Below are 26,933 nucleotides of genomic sequence, written 5' to 3' on the forward strand. Positions count from 1 at the left end.
CTTTTCCTAGTCTTTGATGGTTAGCTAAAATTCTTATAGAACTTTATAAAATTCATTCTGGTAGTGTAGTGGGTATGAATCGGGCTGTGAACCGCAAGGTCAGCAGTTCAAAACTACCAGCTGTTCCGTGGGAGAAAGATGAGGCTTTCTGCTCCCATAAAGATTTACAATTTAGGAAACCCTGTACAGGGTCGCTATGAGTTGGAACCAACTCCGCAGCACATAAACAACACCACCACATATATGAGAGGGCTTGAAAAAGCTTGTGGGGAAGCTCCATTATCTTTCCATTCCATTGCCCCATGAGCTTTTTGAAGCCCCTCATACAAACTTGTCACTCGATGTGACAGTCCTTGGTGAGGCCCTACAGGTGGGTTGTCCTGGGTCACCTCACTTTCTCTCTTCCGTGTTCTTGCTCCCCCACCCCCACCCACCCCCATGCTGGGGCTGAAGGTGTTGGAGCTTTTCAGCAGAGGAGGCTGGTTCTTAATTCAATCAAGCTCGGTGCACATGTTTAGCATGTGGACTCTGGAGTTGGCTGGGGTTCAATCCCAGCCTTTCCACTTTCTAGCTGTGTGACTTTTAGCAAAAGTTCGGAACCTCTCTGTTTCCTCATCTATCCAGTTGGGTTAATAACAGGACCTACCTCACAGAGTTGTTCTGAAGGTTATAAACCCACTACCTTCGAGTGGATTCTGACTCATAATGACCCTCTATAGGGTCTTTACAGGAGCAGACAGCCTCATCTTTGTCCTGTAGAGTGACTGGTGGGTTTGAACTGCTGACCTTTGGGTTAGCAGCCCAATGCCTAACTGCCACCAGTCAGTGCTACACTGTTGTTGTTAGGCGCTGTCGAGTTGGATCCAACTCATATCGACCCTACGCACAACAGAACAAAACACTTCCCAGTCCTGAGCCATCCATGGCTGACTTTTCAGCTAAATGGTCGACAGGTCTCTATGGGAACAATAACAGACTTTGGTACATACACACAATGGAATCATACTCAACAATGACTAATGATGAATCTGAAAAACACCTCACAATGTGGAAAAACCTGGAGGACATTATGCTGCGTGAAGTTAGCCAATCACAAAAGGACAAATATCATATGAGACCAATGTTGCAAAAAATTAAGAAAAGATTTTCTTGATAAAAGAAACATTTCATGGTGGTTACTAGAGGTGGGAGGGAAGGGAAAAATATTAAGTGGCTAGAGTGGTAGGAGCTCTGGTAGCGTAGTGGTTACGAATCGGGCTGTGAACTGCAAGGTTAGCAGTTCGAAACTACCAGCTGTTCCACGGGAGAAAGATGAGGCTTTCTGCTCCCATAAAGATTTACAGCCTCGGAAACCCTGTACAGGGTCGCTATGAGTTGGTTCTGACTCCACGGCACATAACAACAATAAAAGTGGTAGACAGACACATGTTAACTTGGGTAGTGGGGAAGATGACATACAAGAGGGAGGCTGGCAGAAGAAAGATGAAGGTAGCGGAAGACATGGGGAGGAATGTAAAGTTAGGGTGAACAGAGGGAAATATTATTACCTGATGGTACACAGAGGGGATTGTAATCATCGTAATGAAATGAAGTATATGATTTGCTAACTATAAAAGTGATGATCTGTTCTGTAAACCTTTACTCAATTCACAATAAAACGTTTATATATCTATAAAAGATTTACATTCATAGCAACCCTATACAGGATTTCCAAGACTGTAAATCTTTTTTTGTATATAAACTTTTTAATGTCCTCCAGCTTCATCCACGTTGTGAGGTGTTTATCATTATAACTTCTCATTGAGTACGATTCCATTGTGAGTATGTACCAAAGTTTGTTACTGTTCCCATAGAAACCGGTCTACCATTTAGCAGGTGTCCTGGTGGTGCTCTGGGGGTTAATGCACTGGACTGCAAAGTTGTTTGAACCACAATGCCACCAGTTCAAGCACACCAGCCGCTCCTTGGAAACCCTACACAGGATCGCTATGGGTCAGAACCAACTCGGTGGTACTTCACAACAGCAACCATTTAGCTGAAAATTGAGCCGTGGAGGTGAATTCAGTCTTAGATTTGAAGGGTAACTAAAGGTCACAATGTCAGGGGTCCACCAGTCTCTCCCAGTAAGCCTGGTCTCTTAGATGATTTCGAGTTTTGTTCCACATTTTCTCCCACTCTATTCAGAACTGTAGCGTCCTGGTGTGGTGCTGTGGGTTAATGCACTGGGCTGCAAAGTTGTTTGAACCACAAAATCAGCAGTTCAAGCTCATCAGCCGCTCCTCAGAACCCCTATACTGGGTTGCCATGGGTTGGAACTGACTTGACGGCACTTAACAACAACAACCTTCGGAACTATCTAGTGTGATCCCTTTAAGAGCAGTTGGTCATTGTAGCCAGGCATCATCTATCATTCCCTACTAGATCAGTACTTTTTCAAATTAACTTCCTCTTGTTGAATGCAATTTGTTGTTAAACTTGTCAAGTGCTGTCGAGCCGGTTCCGACTCACAGTGACACTATATAGGGTTTCTGAGGAGCAGCTGGTGCGTTTGAACTGCCAATCTTGTGGTTCAAACCGACCTTGCAGTCCAGCACATGATCCCGCAGCACCACACCAGAGTCCAATGTAGAGGATAATGATTTACTTCAGCTTATGTAATAAATCTCCAAATTCAGCGACTCCACCTAATAACCCTATTGAGGAGTCCCTGAATGGAGCAAAGGGTTGACATGCTTCTCTGTAAACCAAAAGGTTGGAGGTTCGAGTCTGCCCAGAGTCACCTCAGAAGAAACGTGTGGTGATCTACTTCTAGACAACCTTGTGGAGCACAGTTCTCTGTCATCCATAGGGTCTCCATGAGTTGACATGACGACAACAGGTAACCTGTCACCCTCAAGTTGATTTGGAATCAGGTGGCTATAATCTTACTGAAGCAGACTGCCAGGCCTTCATTCTGTTGCACTGGGTGAATTCGAGGCAGTAAACCTTTCAGCTAGTTGTTGTTGTTAAGTGCTATTAAGTGGATTCCGACCGACCCTGTATAGGGTTTCCAAGAAGCAGCTGGTGAGCTTGAACCACCAACCTTGTGGTTCAAACGGCTTTGCAGTCTGGCGCATTAATCCAGGACTCCTAGTTGTTGCTGTTGTTATGTGCTGTGGAGTCGGTTCTGACTCATAGTGACCCTGTACAGGGCTTCCGAGGCTGTAAATCTTTATGGGAGCAGAAAAGCCTCATCTTTTCTCCCGTGGAACCGCTGGTAGTTTTGAACTGCTGACCTTGCAGATGGCAACCCAACTCGTAACCACTATGCTACCAGATCTCCTTAGGACTCCTAGTATTTGAGCACAAAACATTGGCAACATGCAACATGCTAAAGTCCCATGGTAGCTGGGTTTTGTTGTTAAGTGCCATCGAGTTGGTTCCGACTCATAGCCACTCTGTATAGGGTTTGAACTAACCTCTCAGTTAGAGTTTGAAACCTGGTGGGTTTGAACTAACCTCTCAGTTGACAATCCAATGCTTATCCTTCTGCACCACACCAGGACTGGTTTGTTGTTGTTGTTGTTATGTGCCATGGAGTCGGTTCCGACTCATAGCAACCCTGTACAGGGTTTCCGAGGTTGTAAATCTTTATGGGAGCAGAAAGCCTCATGTGTCTCCCGCCAAACAGCTGGTCGTTTCGAACTGCTGACCCTGAGGTTCACAGCCCAACTCGTAACCACTACACTACCAGAGCTCCTTAGGACAGTGCTATTGTGACCCATTTTCCAGAATCAAAAAGTAAGTCTCAAGAGAAAATTGCCTTGTCCAAAGCTATACGACTAGAAAGAAGAAAACCAGGAATGAGAACTATTTAGCTTGGCTCCAGGGCTCAGAAGGAACAGCAGTACATCTTGTTTTTATTTTAAACTGTGGCCTCTGGAAACATGATTTTATGGGTCTTTGCTTTCTGGCTGTATTGGGAAATAGAGAAAAATTACGACTGTTTTATCAGCCTTGATTGAGACCACTCTAACCGAGCGCTTGCTGGGCAGGCAATGAGAAATGAAGGACTTCAACCCACAGCAGGCTCTGTATAAATGTTATTTTTCTATTTTCCAATATAGCCAGGAAGCAAAGATCTGCAAATCGGCTGCTTCCAGGGGTTACAGTTTTTTAAAAAACAACCGGCTATACTGCTGTTTAGGAGCTCTGAAAAAGCTAAATAAATATGCTATTGTTGTTAGTGTCATTGAGTTTGTTCCGACCCATAGTGACCCTGTATAGGGTTTCCGAGGAGCGGCTGGTGAGCTTGAATCGCTGACCTTGTAGTCTAAACCGACTTTGCAGTCCAGCTCATTAACCCACAGCGCCACACCAGAACGCCACACCATATATGGTGGTGGTGGTGGTGTGCCATGGAGTCTGTTCCAACTCATAGTGAGGGACCTGCATGGTTTTCCGAGGCTGTAAATCCTCATCTTTCTCCCTCAGAACAGTTGGTAGTTTCCAACTTCTGACCTTGAGGTTAGCAGCAATCACTACGCTACCAGAGCTCCTCCCACACCATCTATAACATGTATAAATAAACATACAACGATAATTATCTTTGATATTACCAGACTTCTCTCTCTTCCTCTGGAAACTGCTAAGGTTACATGACTTTCTAAGCCAAGGATTGGGGCGAGAGAAGCAGGACAAGAGAACACTCTCCCCAAAAAGGGTCAGAGTTGACAACAAGGCTCTCTTAAAATCAAGCGCTAAGAATCCTGCAGCGAAGACCTATGAATACCGTTTCTTGTGCCAACTCCTCCCTTCTTCCAATGAAGATGTTAGAACCACAAGGCCTCACCGTTTGAGTGTGCCCTTTCCGGGACCAATGAGCATTGGGTATGGAGGAGAGGGAACTCTGTTGGTCAAAGCGGTAACGTAGGAAACAAGAGGGGTGGAGTCTAAGACTCCTCCCTTTCACGGGCGGGCTGCACGTCTTTAAATTGCGCAGCGGCGCCCTCTGAAGCTTTGGGACTCTAGGTAGCAAGAATGGCGCTTCGCTGGGGCATCGTGTCCGTTGGCCTCATATCCAGCGACTTCACGAAGGTGCTGCATATGTTGCCTCGCTCGGAGCATCAGGTCCGCCCTCCCATCTGAGTCGGGTGGATGAGGGATGGAAGGGAGGGGGCTGACTCCTGGATCTGAGGAAGTTTGGGGTTATGGACCCTAATTTAGGATTTTGGATTTCCTAGTCTTCGATGCAGCGAGGCACTTAATAACCTACTCATTGCATGGAGCTCTGGTAGCGTAGTGGTTACGAATGGACTGCGAACCTTAAGGCCAGCAGTTCGAAACTACCAGCCCCTACGCGGGAGAAAGATGAGGCGTTCTGCTCCCGTAAAGATGTACAGCCTCGGAAACCCTGTACAGGGTCACTATGGGTCGGAAACGACAACTCGATGGCACTTAACAACAACAACAACATTGCTTCTCACTCTGACCTGTAAACACATGTTCTTGAGGTTTGGGAGCATCTCTATATAAGATGCTGTTACTTGTAACTGTGAACCACTGCCATCCACTTAATTCCGACTCATACTCACCCTGTATGAATCTTTACAGAGCAGACCGCCTCATCTTTTTCCTGCAGATCTGCTGATGTGTTTGAACTGCAGACCTTGCAGTTGGCAGTCAGTCCAACGCCCAACTCATAGCGTCACCAGGGCAATTTAGATGTTAGGGAATGTAATCACTGTTGTTCCTATACCCCTGTCTTCCCAGGACGCAAGTGTCCAGCTTCCAGTCACCTCTTCCCCCACCCTCCCATCTACCTGCTTTCACACCCTCCCCATCCTTGAAAAGCGACCCCTTGCTTGATCCTGGCCTTTCTCCAGGTGGTGGCAGTGGCGGCCCGCGACCTAAGCCGAGCGCAGGAGTTTGCCCAGAAACATGACATCCCCAAAGCTTACGGCTCCTATGAGGAACTTGCCAAGGACCCGAAAGTGGGTGAGTGCTGAATATTATGACTCCCCCCACCCCATATTGTTTCTTAGCTCCCTAGAAGAATCCTTCTTGGGGTTCTGGAAGCCCGTTGGGTTGGGAGGTAAAGCTGTAGGAACATGACTTGCTCTAGGGTGGTGTGCTACGGAGTCGGTTCCGACTCATAGCGACCCAACGTAGGATTTCTGAGGCTGTAAATCTTTATGGAAGCAGAAAGCCTCATCTTTGTCCTGCAGAACGGTGGGTAGTTTCAAACTGCTGACCTTGAGGTTAGCAACCGGACTCTTAACCACTAGGCTACTTTGTTGTTGTTGTTTTTATGTGCCCTGGAGTCTACCATGGGCTGTGGATAATTACATTGCGTCTCATGAGACAGGGTCCTGGTGTGGCACCTTAGGATAAGTACTGGACCTCAAAATCAGTTTGAACCCCAAGGTTGGTGATCCAAACTCACCAGCCGCTTCTTGGAAACCCTATACAGGGTTGCTATGAGTGGGAACGGGACTGAATGGTACTAACAACAAGCTATTAGGGCAGGGCTTCAATTTCCCAAGATGCAGAGGGTCCCCTGCAAGGATTCAAATAATACCTTTCTGGCAGGCTTTACGTTCCCAAGCAGCGGGTATCCAGAAGCAGGGCTGTGTAGTGGGTAACACCCTGGCTCAGGGGTTAGGCTGCCCACTTTCTTCCTCTGCATGCCCTTCTCAGTTTTCTCATTTGCAAAACGGGCAACATAAAGTGTACACATATGGCTTAGTGCTGAAAGAAAGGCTGGTGGTTGGAACCCACACAGAGGCACCTGGGAAGAAAGGCTTTGGCAATCTCCTTCTAAAGTTCACAGACACAAAAACCCTATGAGCACAGTTCTACTCTGATATGCATGAGTTGAGATGAACTGGATTGTACGGAATAATAGCAACAATTTGGTATTGATGTGAGGAGTCATTAATTTAACATGATAATTTCAGAGAGCTAGAAATGATCTGAAGAAAATAGAATGGTGGTAGGAATGGTTACCAGTGACAATAAGTGGTTATATAAATAACAGCTGCCATCTAACTCATGGAAACCCATACACTATGGTCAAAAAGTACTGCGACTACAGTACCAGTTCATACAGGTCTATTCCAAACAAAACATGTTTACCATGTCTCTGCCATCCGTGAATAGCTACAGGCAAGTTCTCTCAGTAATATACACTTGTCTTAGTCGCCTTAGGATGATGGCTTTACAAAAAAGGGACAATCAAAGCAATGGCTTCTGAGGGGATCTGCTGGGTCACTTAAATACAAGGCAGAGAGAACCGCTCCGAAGGTTATGGTGACTGTGTGGGGGGTTTCAAAGGAATCATCTTGGTAGAGACTGCCGGTGGGGCTCTATAGGATCAACACTCACCTGAGAACCACAAGATTTGCAGTTCAAGCCCACCAGCTACTCCTCAGAAACCCTATGCAGGGTCACTGTGAGTCCGAGTCAACTCAACAACGCTTAACAACAGCAGGCAACAAGCCTGATAGATTTTCTCTAAGGACATAGGACAACCACAGGGGCTTATTAGGAAGAAGTCTTAAGAAAATGGAAAATTGCATTGGTGAGAAAAAGACTAGGAAAGTTGAGCTGAGGAATTTTTTCCATCCTGACAATGCACCTCCTCCTCCTTCCAGGGTAGTAAGGGCTGTCTTAGGGGTATTTTGTTGGGAAACCTTACCCTATCCACCCTATAGTCCTGATCTTGCTCAATCAGACTTTGTTTCCCAAATTCAAAGAACATCTTGAAGGAACATGATTTGAGTCCCTGGAGAATGCCCAAACTGCATCTATTTTGACACAGTAGAAATCAAAGAATGCAGAATTCTTCAGGGAAGGGCTAGTGGTGGTAAAGGTTTACCATAAATCTTTATGAGGACAGAAAGTCCTGTCTTTCTCCTGTGGAGCAGCCCATCTCGTAAGCACTAGAAGCTGGGAAGGGCCAGAGAGATGGAAACACTGCCTTCAGAAGTATATGCAACAGTAGTTACACATCTTGATATATTTGTTTAATAAAGGTTTCTGTGATTTTGTAACAATACTTTTCTACTTACTGTGACATGTCAGAGTAGCATTGCACTCCACAGAATTTTCAGCAGCAAATTTTTTCACAAGTAGATTGTCTGGCCTTTCTTCTGAGTCACCCCCCTGGGTGGAATCCAACTACCAACTCGGACAACCACCAAGCATATTAACTATTTATGCCAGTTAATGCATTAATTTTTCCTCATGGAAGACTAGGGTCTGACCACTGTTGTTAAGTACTATTGAGCCGGTTCTGAGTCATAGCCATCATGTATATAGGGATTCAGAGGAGCTTCAGGTAAGTTTGACCTTGTGGGTTTGAACCTCAGACCTTGTGGTTAGCAGTCCCTTGCTTATTCTACCGCACCACACCAGGTCTCCCGGGTCTCACCAGTAGGGCGGGCAGTTCTCCCTGGTTGGAGGGCGGGGCTAGGGTTCCCTGTTATGCGGAGGCGTGGCCACTATGTTGTGGGCGGGTCTAGACCACGAGTGGGCGGGGTTAATGATATTAACTTCCTTCCTCCATCCTAGAGGTGGCGTACATTGGCACCCAACATCCGCAACACAAGGCTGCCGTGATGTCCTGCCTGGCAGCAGGCAAGGCCGTCCTCTGCGAGAAACCTATGGGCGTGAATGCTGCAGAAGTGCGGGAAATGGTTGCGGAGGCTCGCTCCAGAGGCCTCTTCCTTATGGAGGTGATGGCTCAGGGACCCTTCCAAAGGTGATCCACATTTGTCTTCCCCAGATTGCCGGTGGTTTCAAACCAGTGACAATCCTGGGCTGCGAGACGGAAGAGAGAGGAGTCTGGTTTGGAGACAGTGGGGTAATGGTAATACTTCAAGACTGTTGTTAAGTGCTGTCAAGTCACCTTATAGTGACCCCTATATAAGGCTTCCAAGGAGCGGCTGGTGAGTTTGAACTGCTGACCTTGTGGTTCAAACCGACCTTGCAATCCAGTGCTTATCCTACAGTGCCACACCAGGACTCAAGATTAGAACCCCAGAATACACCCAGCTGGAAGACATTTGCTGTCCTTGCTAAGTGCCATCCAGTCCATACCGACTCACAGCGACCTTATGTACCACAGAACAAAACATCGCTTGGTCCCGAACCACCCTTACATCATTTCTGCTGCCACGGTGCCAAGCCATCTCATTGTGGGGGAGGGGGGCCTTCCTCTTTTTCTCTGACCCTCTGCTTTACCAAACATGTCTTTCTCCAGGGACAGGTCCTTTCTGGTAATATGTCTGAAGTATGAGAGAAGAAGTCTGGTCATCCTGGCTTCCTCCAAGGAGCATTCTGGCTGCACTTCTTCCAATACAGATCCGTTGGTTCTTTTGCCAGCCTGTGGTACTTTCAATATTCTCTTCCAGCACCATAACTCAAAGGCATCAATTCTTCTAGGGTCTTCCTTATTCATTGTCCAACTTTCTTTCGCATACATATGGGAGAGATAGTAATTGGTTAAAGCCCAGGGCCTGACTCTTTCTCTTCCCTCCCGCGTCCTAACCTCGGCCTTCTGTGCTCTACAGGCCATCTGGACACGCTTTTTTCCTGCCTATGATGCTCTGAGGACTGCCCTGGCCCAGGGAGCTCTGGGGGACCTTCGAGTGGCACGGGCGGAATTTGGGAATGACCTCACCCATGTACCCCGGGCCTTAGACTGGGCACAGGCTGGTGGAGGTCTGCTGGACATCGGCATCTACTGCCTCCAGTTCATCTCCATGGTCTTCGGCAGGCAGAGGCCTGAGAAGATTTCAGCCATGGGAAGGCGCCATGAAACTGGTAAGGGCCAGCAGAGACAACTTGATATTGAAGAGCACTGTTGGCACATTGGTCAAGCATTCAGTTACTAACCAAAAGGTTGGTGGTTCAAGCCCACCAGTGGCTCCATGGGAGAAAGACGTGGCAGTCCACTTTCCTAAAGATGACAACCTTGGAAACCTTATGAGGTAGTTCGATGCTGTCCTATCAACTTGAGAGCACTCAACAACAACATAGGGTCACTATGAGTCAGAATCAATTCGGTGGGAATAGGTACTTCATAGTGACAGCACTGAGCTGGAAATGAATAATCTAGCCCAAGGGGATGAGGTTAGACAACTGGAGGAACTTCCCACAGAAAGTCAAAAAGGTTCCGAGTTGATAGCGTGAGCAAGCTCTGTGTGATCTTTGCCAGTATCACTGAGTCTTACTTTATTGATAAAATGTCAACAATACAGCTTCCATCAGGAGTGCATGAAATGACTGTTGAGGCAAACCATTGCTAAGTGTCATCAAGTCGGTTCTGACGCACAGCGACCCAGTATAGGGTTTCTGAGGAGTGACTGGTAGGTTTGAACTGCCGATTTTGCAGTTCAAACTGTCCTTGCGGCCAAGTGCTTATCCTACAGATTTATAAATCTGCTATTTTTTTTAGGTGGTATCAATGAACGTTTGCTACATAACAGACTGCCCCAAATTTCAGTGATTTAAAATGGCAATAATTGATTAGCTTGTGCTTCTGTGGATTGGTCATTTGGGCTAGGTTCAGTTTGACTGGTTCCTCTTCTGGGCTCACTCATGCAGCTGTGGTCAGCTGGCCATTGGTTGGGGCTGGATGGTCAAGGACAGTCTCACATGTCCTGCAGGTGACAGGTTATTTATTGTCTGAGGAGCTTTAGTAGAAATATATATACTCTTTTACCAAGACCTTTGTTCTTTTCTACAGATAACAGGCAGGCTCTCTCCCTCTCTTTTGAAACTTTTTATTGTGGATTGAGTGAAGGTTCACAGACAAGATCATCTGTTGTACATTCAACAAATCAGACACTTTGTTTCATCTCAATGATTACAATCCCCTCCATGGAACAAGTGTGATCCCACTTCCTCCCTGTGGCTCCTATTTGCATTCCACTCACCTCTGCATCCCTTCTCAACTTTGTCCTTAGGGAAATAATTGCCCTTTGGATCTTGAACGGTTGACCATTCCATGGTGAGCCTACCTCACTAATGTTGTCCCTTCTATGTAACACTTGCTTGAAAACTGAATCCTGAGGGGTGAGGTCTGTTCCAGACCTGAAAGGTAACTAACTCACTGAGGGCCACAGTCTCAGGTTCCTCCAGCCGTTGACCTCCAGCCTGGTCTTTTTTTTGTTTTTTTTAAAATAATTTTTGAGTTTTGTTCTGCATTTTCTCCCACTCTATCTGGAACCTTCTAATAGGATCCCTTTGGGAGCAGTTGGTAGTGGTAGCCGGTACTGTCTAGTTCTTCTGGCCTCAGAGTCCTGGAGACTGATGGTCACATGTTCCGTTAGTCCACTGGATCTTCAGTTTTCATCATTCTTTTTTCCGTACATGGAGAGAATAATAGTTGCAACTCAGATGGCCACTCATCAGCTTGTAAGATGCCAGTCACGACTCAACAAAGTAGGATGTAGAACACTGTCTTTGTGAACTAGCAACTTGAAGGCAAGCTCTCTTGTCCCAGGTTCCTAGACAGGATTTGACTCCTGAGCCCTCAGCCCTCCCCCTGAGCCCTTCCTTCCTCCCAGGTGTGGATGACACGGTCACTGTGCTACTGCAGTACCCAGGAGGGGTCCACGGAAGCTTCACCTGCAGCATCACTGCCCAGCTATCCAACACAGCCTCTGTGAGCGGCACTAAGGGCATGGCCCAGGTGAGAGGTCATGGACCTGGAAGTCACATGTTGGGAATCAAGATTCTCAGCAATGGGAGAGGGTCACTTGTGGTTGTTGGAAGGTGGAATGGGGGCTGATTAGGTATTTTCACACTCTTGTTTAGAGATTCATTCTCCTTTCCAGCCCGGCCCAGAATGACATTTGGACCTCCAAGTCCCTTCCTGAGGGTGAACATCGGTCTCTCAAATAAATACCGCTAGGCCTAAGGAGAAACCTGTCCTTAATCAACCATGCTTACAGTGTAGTTGTGGTCTTTGGAATTCCTTCCAGGGCAATATCGATTTCAGCTTCATGGGCCCTTTAGGAGCGCTCTTGCTAGAAAGAAATTTTGTAGCAACACAGACAGAATTCTGCAGCCAAGGCTGCAGAAGGAGTTGAGCCTTTGCTTACCTAAAATTCGGAGGGATCTCAACCCTTAAGGCCTCACTTATGAGGAAAGAGGATGGTACTTCGGTTCAGCATTTTGATCCAGATTTGGTCATGGGGATAATGTGGGCTTATCCAAGCACCTGCGGTGAAAGTCAAAACCTAGTGAGAGCAAGAGGCTGGAATGTCTGGGTTTCCTTCTCCCTAAGGATTCACAATCGGACTGTGAACCGCAAGGTCAGCAGTTCGAAACTACCAGCCGTTCCGCGGGAGAAAGATGAGGCTTTCTGCTCCCGTAAAGATTTACAGCCTCAGAAACCCTGTACAGGGTCGCTATGAGTCAGAATTGACTCCACGGCACATAACAACATCAACAAGGATTCACAAAGGCACAAAGCTAAGCTGCCAGGTATGGCAAATGGCTAAGCTTCCAATTACTAGATAAAAGGTTGGAGGTTCAATCCCCTCAGAGACACCTCAAAAGACAAGCCTGATACTCTGCTTTACTAGGTCACAGCCACACACACACTATGGAATAGTTGTAGGCTGCACATCTGTAGGTACTGTGGCGTCCTGGTGTGGCGCTGCAGGATAATGCACTGGACCACAAGGTTAGTTGGAGCCGCAAGGTCAGCGGTTCAAACCCACCAGCCATTCCTCGGAAACCCTATACAGTGTTACTGAGTTGGAACCGACTTGACAGCACTTAACAATAACAACAACAGGAGGACCAAGTAACAACAAAGAATAACTGATTCTCAGCTATCAGGTGGTTGTTGGATGTTGTTGCAAACTGTCAAATTGATTACAAGTCAGTGTCCCCATATGATAGAATAGAACTGCCCTAAAGGGTAGTAATACCCGATCGCCTATAACCTTTATGGAAACCAATTGGCAGGTCTTTCTCCCGCAGAACATCCTGGGTGAGCTTTAGTCATCAATTTTGGATTAGTAGCCCAGTGCTTAAGCTCTATTATTGTTATTGTTAAGTGCCAATGAGTGATGAGTCAGTTCCAACTCATAGCCACCCTGTAAAGGGTTTATAAGGAGCCACGGGTGAGTTTGAACCACTGATCTTGTGGTTCAAGCTAACCTGTGGTCCAGTGCTTTACCCTACAGCGCCACACCACCAGGACTTCAGTGCTTCTTTAGTTATCAGCTTAGAAAGGGATTTGCCCTGGGAAAACTAAACAAATAGAATTTAGTCAGACAGTCTTATTGATAAAGGAATAAACCCCTAGCAACCAGCCCTAGCAATCACTGAGGATGAAGGACTGAGACCAGTCCCCACCCCAGATTTGGGTGAGAGCAAGCCCCGTAGCCACCAGGAGTGGGTGAGAAGCCCGTGAGCATTTACCAATCAATCACATCCTTGGGTGGGAGTCCTTAGCAGCCCTATTTAGCAACAACAGCATGGTCCCTTCACTTCCAGGATCTTATCTCCCCCCAGATCCTGGATCCCTGCTGGTGCCCAACAGAGCTGGTGGTGAAGGGGGTGCATAAGGAGTTCCCGCTGCCCCCCACTGCGGATAAGTTCAATTTTACAAACGGGACAGGCATGAGTTATGAGGCCAAGCATGTCCTGGAATGCCTGCGCAAGGGTAAGAATGTGGGGTAGGGAGCGGGGGTGTGGAGGGGGAGAGAGAAGGCAGAACCATGCCTAGAGGGGAGAAGTTGGGCCAACTCCCCATCCCCTCAGTGGCTCCAGCAACAGTTTAGAACTACATTTCCCAGGAACCCCTGAGGCATCCATCTGCCTGGACTATACATTGTTGTCTCATGGGATTCTGGGAATGGTAGTTTTGTTTTGTTTTTTAAATCTCTGTGCTCTTTTGCTGGTAGGGTATATAGGTAGGAGGGTTCCCTAACTCCGTAGCTGCACTTTCCCTCCAGGCTTGAAGGAGAGTCCTGTGATCCCCCTGGCGGAAAGTGAGCTCCTGGCTGACATCCTTGAAGAAGTGAGGAAAGTCATTGGAGTCACCTTCCCCCAAGACAAACACTGATGTCTGTCCTAAATCAATAAAGGCATGGTTTCTATAGAGATCTTGGCTGTGGTGATTTGGCAGGAGCTAGGAAGCTCACCATGAAACTGGACACTAAAGAATAATATGGGTGGGAGGGTGTGGGAAGGAGGGGACAAAACCACATTTTTCACAAACTCTATGGTTGGATTTCTGGTGTGGTGCTGTGGATCAGCATTGGACTGCAGACCACAAAGTCGGCAGTTCAAACCCACCAGCTGCTCCTCAAAAACTCTATACAGGTTCTTCCAATTGACAGCATGTAACAACAACAACATGGTTTGTCTGCCCCAGCTTCTCTGGATTTTGACCCTCATTCCTTCTGAAATCATCTCAGATTCCTCACCTCAGAAATCACCCTTTCTGAAGAACCATCCAATCCAACTTTCCTCTTCTGGCTCCCCTAATCTGTCACTATCTCTCCTTGAATTCAACTATGTTGTTGTTAAGTGCTGTGGAGTTGGTTCCGACTCATAGCGACCCTGTACAAGGTTTCTGAGGCCGTAAATCTTTACGGGAGCTGAAAGCCTCATCTTTCTCCCGCGGAACAGCTGGTAGTTTTGAACTGCTGACCTTGCGGTTCACAGCCCGATTCGTAACCACTACGCTACCAGAGCTCCTTTGAACTATACTTTAAAGTAATTGTTGTCCTTTCAGTTTCATATAGGTGATTTTTTTTTCAGGCACACAGTACCTACCTATGGATGATATTCTTTGAGACAATTTGTCATTTGGCTACAGGTTGACCTCAGGGGTTAATTTTGGCCCAAGGTTTGAAGAACATGTCAGAGTGCAAAGACGTTTATGAAATAACCCACCTTGTTAATTACACTCCATCACTACCATCATCTATTGGTCACACTGGTCAGCTCTGTGCACTGTTGTTGTTATTAAGTTCTGTCCAGTTGGTTCTGACTCATAGCCACCCTATCTATATAGGTTTTGAGGATTGGCTGGTGAGTTTGAACAGCAACCCGGAGTTAGCAGTCCAGTGCTTATCCTACAATGTCACATGAGGACCCCAATGTGGGAGGGGACAAGCAAGGGCATGAACACCTAAAGGCAACCGTCATTGGGGACCAGCTTGGAAGTGGACTTCACAGCTTCCATACAGCATCTTCATGACTGTAAATGGTTTTTGACTTTAGATTTCACCGAAAACTCGTCCTCCCCCACCATAGCTTTAATGTTTAGGGCTCTGAACGCAAGAATGAACAGTGGTGGTCCAGTGGCAGAACTCTCTCCATCCATCCATGCAGGAGAGGAGAGCCCGCTTCTATTTCCAGCCAGCACACCTCCAGTGCAGGTTTGCACCCATCTGTGAATGGAAGTGTGTGTATTACTCTGAGGCTGAACAGGTTTCGGTGGAGTTTCCAGACTAGGACGAGCTAAAACCACAGGCCTGATAATCTACTTCTGAAAATCAGTCAATGAAAACCTTATGGATCACAGGGTCCAAAACACCAAGTATTCACGAACATGGCACAGGACTGGTAGCATTGTGTTCAGTTGTGCATGGAGTTGTCATGAGCAGGGGGTGGAGTCAATGGCAGCTAAAAACAATAACATACCCACTTAACTACTACTCAGATTCCAAACACCCCAGTGCCAACCCTTCACCATAGAATAATTTTAACACTTTTTAAATTTCATGTTCCCTTTATTTTCATACACATACATAAACCTAAGCTTTTGTCATCTGAAACATCCTGCCAGAATATATTTTTGGTCTCTCAAGCCCCAGGAGTCCTTGTCTGGTGCTGTGGGCTAATGCGTTGGACTGCAAAGTCGGTTTGAACTGCAAGCTCACCGGTTCAAGCTCACCAGCCGCTCCTTGGAAACACTATACAGGGTCTCTATAGGTCGGAACCGCTCTTAACAACAAGCTTCCTACATTTGTTGCCTCTTTGGCCCACACCCGAATCATTGGAAAATACGGAATGAATAAAACTCACAATCTGGGGTTCGGTTCTAGAGAGTTCTTTCATAGAGGGCACTGAAGGAACTACCGCGTGATAGAGGTTAAGCTCCCCTCCAGGGTCGGGAAAGAAGCAGTCACGTGCGTGCCCGGGTAAGGTGCGGGGCAGCAGCCAGCGGCGGCCATTTTGCGGGGCGGCCACGTGACGGACGCACGTTCAGTGGGGCAATCACGTGACCGAGGGCGCGCTGCGGCCGCCCGAGCGGACCCGGCGAGAGGCTGCGGCGGTCGGAGCGGCGGTGATGGACGGGTCCGGGGAGCAGCCCAGAGGCGGGGGTGAGGCAGGAGGCAGCCGGGCGGGACAAGGACGAGCCCCCCGCGCCGGCTGTCCCCAGGATCCTTCCTCCCCGCCCGGGGCTGTGGGATCTCCAAGCCCTCTGGGGCAGAAACTCCCCGATCGGGCGCTGCCAGCCTTCAGCCCCATCTCCCCGGGGGTCCCCGCTCCCCCTCCCCCGCCTCCGTGCCCTGATCTGTTTCTCCCGGGAGCCCTCAGACCCCTGAGAACCTGAAGACTCCAGAATTCAAGCCCAGGGCAGGCCCGGACTTGTCTCGGGCATCACTTCCTGCCTCTGCCCTGGTGGGAGGGGCACGTCCCGCCCCTGTCCCCTCAGGCTGGGGGTCGGGATGCTTTGAAGGTTCGCTCTGCCTCCTCTCCCGGAAATGAGTTGGCTTCTAGCCCAGACTTCTGGACTCTTTTCCATCAGGAACTAGCTATCTAGTCCTCTAGTGACATTACTTACTAGGGACCCAGGAGTCCCTTCACTTCTTCAAGCACTATGAACCTCCCCAGCCCCCTAGGACCCAGAAGTCCTGGCACACCTTCCCTCCTTTCTTCTCTAGGGCCCACCAGCTCTGAGCAGATCATGAAGACAGGGGCCCTTTTGCTTCAGGGGTGAGTTTGAGGTCTGATTATTGTGAAGCGGATTCAAAGCATGCCACCCCATTCTGATTTTGCGTCCCCATACTCCATTCCCACTGTAGTTTCATCCAGGATCGAGCCAAGCGGATTGGGGGGGAGACACCCGAGCTGGACCTGGAGCGGCTACCCCCGGATCCATCCACCAAGAAGCTGAGCGAGTGTCTCAAGCGCATCGGGGATGAGCTGGACAGTAACTTGGAGCTGCAGAGGTGTGGTTCTGGGGACCTAGGCATTCCTGCCCCTACTCCTTTCCCTCAAATACTGCAGTATCCACCCTGCCCCTCCTTCAAACGCCAGAGTTCCCACCCCACCCCCTCCTCCTTAGACACTGCTCAGCTTACCTTTCTGTACTTTAAACCCTCTCCTGTCCAGGATCTTGACACCTTTAGGGTCTTGTTTCCTTTTGGTCCCGTCCCTTGCCTCTTGCTTTTGATTTCACCCTGGCTTTGGCCTCTGTTTCCTGCTCTTTGGCATCAAGTGGATGCTGGGGTTCCCCACACTCTGCCTTACACTCCACTAGCCCCCCTCCCCAACATGGCCCCTCCTCTTTCTTGCAGGATGATTTCAGCTGTGGACACAGATTCCCCCCGTGAAGTCTTTTTCCGAGTGGCAGCTGAGATGTTTTCTGATGGCAACTTCAACTGGGGTCGGGTTGTTGCCCTTTTCTACTTTGCCAGCAAATTGGTGCTCAAGGTGGGCAGCCATGGGGGCAATGAACCCAGGGAGGGGACTGCCAGACCCAGAAGAGCTTGGGTATTGGCATTACAGGGTCAACCTTTGAGGCAGACCAGAGAGAGTCCACAGAGGGAAGGGAGAGAGGCCAGAGGCCTTTCCTCAGCTCCAAGAGCACAACTGTGAACAATATACACCAGCTCCCTGCTTTCCTGGAGCTCACATTGTATGATGAGAAGGCAAACAGGGTGATGTGATTGAGCAAAGTGGCCAGGAAAGACATTAAAGCCAAAAGTAAGAGTGACAAGAAGGCTACAGTGATTTAAAAGTCAACAAGGAAAGGCATCCAAGCAGAGGGAATAGCAAGTGCAAAGGTCCTAAGATAGGACAGGACTTAGTGTGTTGAGGAGCAGTATGAAGGCCTGTGTGAGTACAGCAGAATAAGTGAGTGGGAGGAGGTGGTAAGTGAGGGTACAGTTGGTTAGGGACAGACTGTGTGGGGCCTTTGGGACTCCTGGAAGGAGTTGAGTTTTATTTTGAGAGGAAAGTGATTGCTGATTTTAAGCAGGGGAGTGAGATTATGTGATTTATACGTTTAAAAGACTCAGGCAAACAAGGAGACCTGATGATGCGGTGGGTTAGGCACTGAACTGCTAACCACAAGGTTGACAGTTCAAACCCACCACCTAGTCCTCAGGAGAAAGATGAGGCTCTCTGCTCCCGTGAAGATTTCATCTCAGAAGCCCTATAGTAGGTCACCGTGAAACAGAATTGCTTTTCTGGGAATGGGTTTGGTGCTATGTTTTCATTTTGTTGGTTTTGGGGGCAAATGGTTATGCACTCAGCTATTAACTGAAAGGTTGATAGTTCAAACCCACACAGAGGTACCTCAGAAGAAAGGCCTGGTAATCTGCTTCTGAAAGATCACAGCCACGAAAACCGTATAACGTGCAGTTCTACTCTGCAACATATGAGATCACCCCAAATCAAGATGGACTGACTCTGCACAACAAGTATGTTGTGAAGTCAGTTCTAACTCATAGTGACCCTGCACAGGGTTTCCAAGGAGTGGCTGAGGGGTTTGAATCGCCTACCTTACAGTTAGCAATCTAGTGCTTATCCTACAGTGCCACACCAGGACGCCCTAACAAGTATAATAAGGTGTGAATTGTGGAATATAGTTGTGGGTATCTGGGAAGGGGAAGTTCAAAGAATTGGGAGACTAGATCTTGGCAGGGGAGGAAGGCCCTTACCTGGCCTGGAAGTCTGAAAAACCCTCTCTGGGGATTTGATCTGAACTCCGAGAGGATAAGTGAGAATTTGCTTGGCTGAAGCTTTTTTAGGGAGAAGACTCCATCTGCGATGGGGAGCGTTTGGTGGAAAAGAAGAAATGGAAGGTCAGGGAAGCAGCAGGAAGTGGAATGAGCTCTGCTCAGAGCCTTATGGGCCCAACTATGCCTTTAGGTCTTTATCCCAAGGGCATTAGAGAGTCCCAGCAGGCTGCTGAACTGGGCAGCTACCAGTCATGGGATCCAGTGTACAGCTGAGGAAGCTCACTATGATTGTGAGCAGGAAAAAGACAGCAGGGGAGGCAGAGAATTGACAAAGGAGGCTTGGGACTGCTGTCCCCAGGCAGTGGGGACAAACCTCGGGCTCTAACACCCACCCACTCCCCACAGGCCCTGTGCACCAAGGTGCCCGAGCTGATCAGGACTATCATGGGCTGGACGATGGATTTCCTTCGTGAGCGGCTGCTGGGCTGGATCCAAGACCAGGGTGGTTGGGTGAGGCCTTCAACCCCCCTCTTTTGCCCCCAGCTCCTCTGGAACCCCTGGACCTTCCTGATCCCTGTTCCTACCCCTCTGACCTCAGTAGTACCTTCTCCATTCCCAGTTCCAGACCATCAAACGTGGGCTCTAATGTTCTTTCATGTGTCAGAGCCATCCTGATTTGTCTGGTACCTACTGACCTCTCTTTGACCTCTGACCTCTGAGTAACCTCTGACCTCCCCATGATCCCTGACCCATCTGGTGCCTTGACTCCTCCCTGATGCCTACACTTCATCTAGAATGCCTCTAGTTCATTAATAACCCTTCAACCCCATCCAACTCTAGCTCCTATTCCTCTCAGGACAGGAGTTCTGGTAGCACAAAAGTTAAAGCACTCAGCTGCTAATAAAAAGGTCAGCAGTTCGAATCCACCAGGGCCTCCATGGAATAAAGATGAGGCAATCTGCCCCCATAAAGATTGAGTCTCAGAAACCCCAAGGAGCAGTTCTACTCTGTCCTATCGGGTCACTCACTAGCGGTTGGAATTGACACAGTGGCAGTGGGTCAATCTTAGGGCCTTGTCCCCAATGCCGTTTGACCTCTATTGACCCTCTTCTGCCCCTGGCCTCCATGTGGGAGAAGTGACTGCTGTCCCTGTCTCAGGACGGCCTCCTCTCCTACTTCGGGACCCCCACGTGGCAGACAGTGACCATCTTCGTGGCCGGCGTCCTCACTGCTTCGCTTACCATCTGGAAGAAGATGAACTGAAGCCCCACTGACCTTGGACTGTGTCTTTTCTGCATAAATTATGACATTTTTCTGGGAGGGATGGGGATTGGGAAGGGGCATTTTTCTTACTTTTGTAATTATTGGGGGGTGGGGAAGACTGGTCTGGGGGACAATAAACCTCCTTTGGGCCAAAGATCAGAGTCGAGTCACTGGGTCTCTCCCCTCCCTGGCTCCCATGCTGTCTCCCCAGAGCTCCCAGGAGCCATACCTGCTGTCTGTGTACCCCAGGGATCTCCTTGACCCTTTCTGGGTCTCTGCCATCACGTTTTCAAGACATGTTTTCTGAAGGTGCTCCATGGACCCTGCCCTGATTTCCCCTCCCTGTGGGTCTCTGTCCTCTCTCTCTGTCCCTCTATCTCTGGGAACAGGTAACTGGCATCCTCATCAGCACAGGGGAGGGTGATAAGAGCTCTAATGAAGGCCGCACTGGGACAGTAGGGGGTTGGACCTGGATGCCTCAACACAAGGGACCACAGGAAGTTATATAGTTACCACCATACAACCTACTGGAGGAACAGATAGCACGAGGTCTTGAAGGACTAAAGGAGTCCTGTAGGATCAGCACTGGATGGCTAACCACAAGGTTGGGAGTTTAAACCCACCAGCCACTCCTTGGAAACCCTATAGTGGGTTGTTACTGTTTAAACTGACTGGACAGCACTTAACAACAGAGGACAGAGATGCTGGGGAGCCCAGCAGGAGGGGAGCTACTGGGGGAGGGTTCTGGACTGAGAGCAGAGCCTGGGGAGGGGAGGGGGTTAGGAAAACTGGATTGCAGTGGGTGTGGGCCTCTGGGAAAGAGGAGTTGGCTTGGGGACAGGAAAGATGCAAGTCTAGGAAGGAAAAAGAAAGGGATTTAGGGAGAATGACTGCGTGTGTGTGTGTGTGTGTGTGTGTGTGTGTGTGTGTGTGTGCGCGTGCGCGCCTGGCTGGCATCCTCAGCTCCCTTTTTTCTAGTTCTCTCTCTGGATCTCAGTCCCCTTCTCTCTGTGGGCTTCTGTCCTCTTTGGACCTCTCTTCCCCTCTCTGAGTCTCTCATGTGTCCGCCCCAGGGCTTCTATCCTCACACTTGGGATTTCTCCATCCTCCTCCAGCTCTGTTTATCCCTCCTCTTTATTCTTTGTGATCTCAGCTTTTCTTTCTCTTCCACCTGAGGACACCTTCCAAGTAGCCTTTCCACAGGCACAGGTGGGGCCACTGCCTGGGGCTAAAGGTCTGCAAGCTGAAGTTTAACATCTGGTCAATAAGTAACTTTGTCTGAGGGGGTGGCTCCAGCTGCTCCACCCACCCACCCCCACACACACACCTCCTCACCAGGAGCCCTCCCCAGAGACACTAAATCCAAGAGAGATATCAATTCAGGTGAGAGATATCAAAGAGATATGAGTGGAGACTGAGCCACTGACCCTGGAGAGTCTAGGGCAAAAGGGCTTCAGGCAGGGTCCCAGGGAAGAACCAGGAACTGAGAGAAAGACCATGTCTGGGAGTGGAAGTGCAGGCTCGTTGGGAACAAGCTTCCTGAACTTTCAACTAGGAAGGAAAGGGCGGGAAGGAAGCTGGTTTCCAGCCCCAGGGCATCTTGGGGGTGTGGACCATAAGCCTGGTTCTTTGGGTCCCAGTCAGACCCCAGACCCGGGCATCCAGTCACAAGGGGATGAGGTCAGCCATGGCCCCTCCCACCTGTGTCCTGGGCCCCTTCTTGCTGAGCTCATCATGACTCAGCACGGCTGCTGGTCATGGCCCCCACATACACACACCCAGACACCCCTTATTGTTGAGTGCCCTGGAATCAATTCTGACTCAGCAACTCCTTGTGACAGAGTTGAACTGCCTGGTCATTCTCCAGCAGCACAGGGTGGGTTCCAACTGCTGACCTTTTGAGTTCCCAGCTGAGCACTTGACCATTACGCCACCAGGTTTCTTTAAAACCAAGATCAAACCCAATGTCATCCAGTTGAGGCTGACTCACGGTGACCCTCTAGGACAGAGGAGAAGTGCTTCACAGGTTTCTGAGTGTTGTAGGATCAGCACTGGACTGCAAACTACAAGGTCAGCAGTTCAAACCTAGGGTTGCTATGAGTCAGACCGGACTGGACGACGCCACCTCATCATCTTTATGAAAACAGAAGCAATGTCTTTTCCCGCGTAGCAGCTGGTGGGTTTGAACCACCAAGTTTTCGGTTAGGCACTCCTTTGCGATTTTCAAGTGCCCTCAAGTCGGTTCTGATACATAGTGACTCTGTCTAGGGTTTCCAAGGAGCAACTGGTGAGTTTGAACTGCTGACCTTTTGGTTCAAATTGACCTCACAGTCCAGTGAAGACCAGCTCAGTCCTGGCATCTGTGTGTGGATCCCCATGGTCAGGGACTACCCACTTGGGCTGGTTCTTAGGCTTGGCTGCTCTGCCTGTTCTCTGTTCTGTCACCTGAATTGTCCCTATTAGGGACTCATCTAGAGTCCAGTTACTATCTTTGAGCCTCCCTTCTCTACAAAACGGAGCTCTGATAGCATAGTGGATTACGAACTAAGCTGCTAACCTAAAGGTCAGCGGTTCAAATCTACCAGTCGCTCCATGGGAGAAGAATGAGGCTTTCTTCTTCTGTAAAGATTTACAGCCTCGGAAACCTTGTACAGTCAGAACTGACTCCACAGCTTTCCATGAATCAAAAATCCACAACCACCACCTCTACACTCCTGGACAGCAAGGGTCGTGGTTCGAGCCAGCTCTGCCCAGTCCCAACATGAGCCTTGTTGCTCTGAAGTGCCCTTGAGTCAGCTCGGGCTCATAGCAACCCTGTATAGGGTTTCTGAAGATTGGCTGGTGGATTTGAACCACCGTGCAGTGCTGATCCTACAGCACCACACCACAACTCCATAAGCGTAACTCACTTTTAAAAAGCACACAGAATAAAGATAAACATTGTCCTCTGAGTCTTCAGATCCTCCAGAAATCCTGAAAGAGCACACAGAGTGGGCAGGACACCCTCCCAGCCCTGATGACCTCCTCAGAGAGGTTCCTTCAGAACCAAAGAGAACCCACAATCTCTGGGCTGCCTCCAAAATACAGAAAATAAAAAACAATGATTGCCATCAGAGTCAACTCGGACCCACAGCAACCTGTAGAGAACAGGATAGAACGGTTCTGAAGGATTTCCAAGGCTGTAGATCTTTATGGACGAGGATTACCTGGTTTTATCTTTTGCAGAGTCCTTGATAAATCCGAACCACTAACCTTTCAGTCAGCAGCTGACTGATTAACTCTGTAACTTCATAATTGTTAAGTGCCTTGGAGTCATTCCTGACTCATAGCCACCCTGAACAGAGGTTTCCAAGGAGCAGCAGGTGGGTTTGAATTGCTGACTTTTTGGTTGGTAATCCAGTGCTTAACCTACAGTGCCACACCAGGACTCTGTACTTCCATAATTTTGTTGTTGTGAAGTGCCTTTGAGTCGGTTCAGACTCTTAGTGACTCTGCATAGGGTTTCTGAAGAATGGCTGGTGAGTTTGAACCATTGACCTTGTGGTCTGGTGCTTTATTCTACAGTGCCACACCAGGGCTCTATACTTCTGTAAGAGGAGTCCCCAGGAAATGCAGCATGAGACCCCCAATCTCAGTTACTAATCCCTTGAAAGAGTCCCAAGGCATATCAAAAGCCCAGACCATTTTTTCCAGGGTTCTGAGATCTCTCCAGGGTTCCTCTCAAAAGCTCTGGGTTGTTGCTTTTGCTAGGTGCCAATGAAGTGATTTTGACTCATCACGGAGCTACAACTGTCCCATAGGACTTTACAGGCTGTAATCTTTATGGTATGGTGCTATAGGATAAGCACGGGGCTACTTACACAAAGTGGGCAGTTCAAACCCACCAGTCAGTCCTTGGAAATCCTATAGAGGGTCGCTGCGTCGAAACCGACTAGACAGCACTTAACAACAACAACAATCTTTATTAATTCTTTGGGGAAAAGAGTTCTAGTGGCCCAGTGCTAACCAAACAGTTAAGCAGTTCAAACCCACCAGCTGCCCCATGGGAGACGCGTGTGGCAGTCTGTTTCCGTAAAGAGTACTGCCTTGGAAACCCTGTGGGGCAGTTCTACTCTGTCCTTCAAAAATAAATCAAATCAAAACACCTAGTTGCGCAGAACTCTCCAAGTCTGCTTTTCCCACTTTGCAAATTCATCTGATGCTTCCAAAGAAATACATTATTTCCCAAAGTGAAACCTTCCACTTTTGGATAAAACTCACGACTGCATGCAAGTACTCTAATACCAGGGAGACACCTGGGGTTCCAGAAATGCTCTCTCTAGGCCTTCAAAACTGCCTAATGACCCGGGGACCCCCTATATTCCACAGGAGGCATCTGGAGGTCCTTCCTTTCTTTGCCTCTAAATTCCAGGGTTCTAGAATAGTCCATGCTTTGAGAAACAAGCCCAGAATTCTTCATACTTCTCTCAAACACCCTCAAAACTCCAATATCACCCCACTCGGGGTTCCTAGTGTCCCCTTTGGTCTCCCACTTTCCATAGATGAACCCAGACTCTCCCGACTTGGCAGAATTAGTCCCAGGACCCCAGCATCCGGCGAACAAGCCAAGATACCCCTCCTCCCCTCATTTCACAACAGCCAGGCGCTCCAGGCGCGTGACTCCCCTATCTCTGGGCGGGGGTGGTAGATGGTGGGGGTGGGGAAGGGAACAAGGATGCTTGTGTTGCGGATTGGTCACGCGGGGACTCAGGTCCCGCCTCCCGCAACCGCTGATTGGCCAATAACTCGGTCTGAGCGCCCCGCCTCCAAGCGTTCAAAAGGTATAAAAGATACTGCCCGTCCCCATTTTCTAAAGTTCGAGCTGCGGTCCCGTGGGTCTGTGTCTTGCTTCAACAGTGTTTGGACGGAACAGATCCGGGGACTCCCCCACCTCCTGCTTCGGACCACCTCTAACAACTTCTTTGGGCACAATCTCGTCTCCAGGACCATCTTCTTGAGCATTCCCTGTTACCGGGACCAGCTAAACCGTTTTTTTGTGTGTGTGTGTGTGGTTAGCTCCAAATCTTCGACCAACCATGAGCTCTCAGATCCGTCAGAATTATTCCGCTGAAGCGGAGGCCGGCGTCAACCGTCTGGTTAATCTGCATCTGCGGGCCTCTTACACCTACCTCTCTTTGGTAAGGGTCCCTGGGGCGGCCTCCCCCCGCCCCCCATGTTTTCTGTAACTGCGCACCTCCAGCTCTCTGCGCACGCGCGCGGCCTTCTTTGTGTGCCGTTGCATAGTTAGAGGGCGGGGTCCTCCCGCCTGTTCGCCTTGTCTTAAATTTGTTCTCTTCCCTCAGGGCTTCTATTTTGATCGCGATGATGTGGCTTTGGAAGGTGTGGGACACTTCTTCCGTGAGTTGGCGAAGGAGAAGCGTGAGGGTGCTGAGCGTCTCTTGAAACTGCAAAACCAGCGTGGTGGTCGCGCACTCTTCCAGGACGTGCAGGTAAGGAAGCTTGTGCGCAGAGGACTGTATCTTCCAGCAGGCCTTGCGTATGGTTCAATTTTTTTTTGCATGTGGTTTACGTTTTTTTGGAAGTGGTCGACTATGATGCTGGATTACCCCCCAACTGGGTGTGATAGTTAACCACCCAAACAGCCTTGCAGCTAGGTCTCATAATTATCCCACAGGACTTCTGGGAAACGTAGGTTTTGTATCGTGGCCAGCTTCATTAAATGCTAATTCTGAATCCTGTGTCGCATACAGAAGCCCTCCCAAGATGAGTGGGGAAGAACCCTGGACGCCATGGAAGCCGCCCTGGCCATGGAGAAGAACCTGAACCAGTCTCTTCTGGATCTGCACGCTGTGGGTGCTACCCACACAGACCCCCACGTAAGTACCTACTTTATCCTTTGCAGGTCTTCTCTGGGGTTGAAATTTACTATATTAAGATTTCACTCTTGGCTGTCTGGGAAACTTGTTTCTGGGTGGGTGGTGGGGTAGGGGGGCCACATCCACCTCTTTCCCAGGAACTAGATTTAAAAAATCTTCTCTTCTATCCCTCAGCTTTGTGACTTTCTGGAGACTCATTTCCTCGATGAGGAAGTGAAGATTATCAAGAAGATGGGCGACCACTTGACCAACCTCCATCGGGTGGCTGGTCCCCAGGCAGGGCTGGGCGAATACCTCTTCGAGAGGCTCACTCTCAAGCACGACTAAGAAGAGCCTATGGAGCCCCACAACTTGTGAAGGGCCTTCAGCATTCATTCCCCTGCTCTCCCACATACCTTCTGCCTGAACCTTCCTCTGCAGACAGAGGCAGCATAGTCAACGCCCTGGAGCCCCCCCTTCGCCCAAGTGGTGGACCAAATGAAAACAATAAAGCTTCCTTTTACAGCAGCTGCTGGTGGTGTGTGTGTTGTGGGAATCTTTATCTTCACAGGGCTCATCTTTGGGCTGTGCTGGCCGGGAGAGAGAGGAGCTAGGGCCCACCTTCCATTATCTTGGGTTTTAAGGTGGGACCCCTAGCTGGGTCATAGCTTGGATTGTTTTCCTTGACTGTTCACTGCTCCCCCTTGATGGTTGAGTACTAGACTCAAGGGAGGTTGAATTGGGTGTTAAGTAAGCTGCAAGAAGCAGGCCCCAGGCACTGTTCAAGAGTGAAAGTAACCTCAAGCTGGTTACTAATGAGTGATTATGGGGTCAGGCCCTGGGGTTAAGCTCTTTAATGGCTACCACTTCTGACTCCATCCTT

At 48.9% G+C, this 26,933-nt stretch overlaps 3 protein-coding genes across 5 annotated transcripts; all 3 read left to right on the forward strand.

The window, feature by feature from the left end:
- Positions 1-5,019: 5,019 nt before the first annotated feature.
- On the forward strand, positions 5,020-14,071 carry DHDH (dihydrodiol dehydrogenase (dimeric)). Its single transcript, XM_006868176.1, has 7 exons — positions 5,020-5,109; positions 5,865-5,976; positions 8,554-8,717; positions 9,555-9,807; positions 11,556-11,680; positions 13,519-13,669; positions 13,962-14,071. The coding sequence occupies exons 1-7, from the start codon at positions 5,020-5,022 to the stop codon at positions 14,069-14,071; spliced, it is 1,005 nt and encodes a 334-aa protein (XP_006868238.1).
- Positions 14,072-16,242: 2,171 nt separating this feature from the next.
- BAX (BCL2-associated X protein) lies at positions 16,243-20,347 on the forward strand. 3 transcript variants are annotated; one of them, XM_006868177.1, is made up of 6 exons: positions 16,243-16,343; positions 16,908-16,959; positions 17,049-17,195; positions 17,544-17,679; positions 19,338-19,442; positions 20,091-20,347. In XM_006868177.1, the coding sequence occupies exons 1-6, from the start codon at positions 16,310-16,312 to the stop codon at positions 20,193-20,195; spliced, it is 579 nt and encodes a 192-aa protein (XP_006868239.1). In that variant the 5' UTR covers positions 16,243-16,309; the 3' UTR covers positions 20,196-20,347. The 3 variants fall into 3 exon arrangements, with proteins under 3 accessions (XP_006868239.1, XP_006868240.1, XP_006868241.1); XM_006868178.1 differs by having other exon boundaries at positions 20,130-20,347; XM_006868179.1 differs by lacking the exon at positions 17,049-17,195.
- A 4,923-nt stretch (positions 20,348-25,270) lies between these two features.
- FTL (ferritin, light polypeptide) lies at positions 25,271-26,398 on the forward strand. The gene is made up of 4 exons (XM_006868180.1): positions 25,271-25,372; positions 25,538-25,684; positions 25,946-26,071; positions 26,246-26,398. The coding sequence occupies exons 1-4, from the start codon at positions 25,271-25,273 to the stop codon at positions 26,396-26,398; spliced, it is 528 nt and encodes a 175-aa protein (XP_006868242.1).
- The last annotated feature ends 535 nt before the right edge of the window (positions 26,399-26,933 follow it).

This window comes from Chrysochloris asiatica, unplaced genomic scaffold, assembly GCF_000296735.1.
Source record: "Chrysochloris asiatica unplaced genomic scaffold, ChrAsi1.0 scaffold00116, whole genome shotgun sequence".
In the NCBI taxonomy this organism is placed as follows: Eukaryota; Metazoa; Chordata; class Mammalia; order Afrosoricida; family Chrysochloridae; genus Chrysochloris; species Chrysochloris asiatica.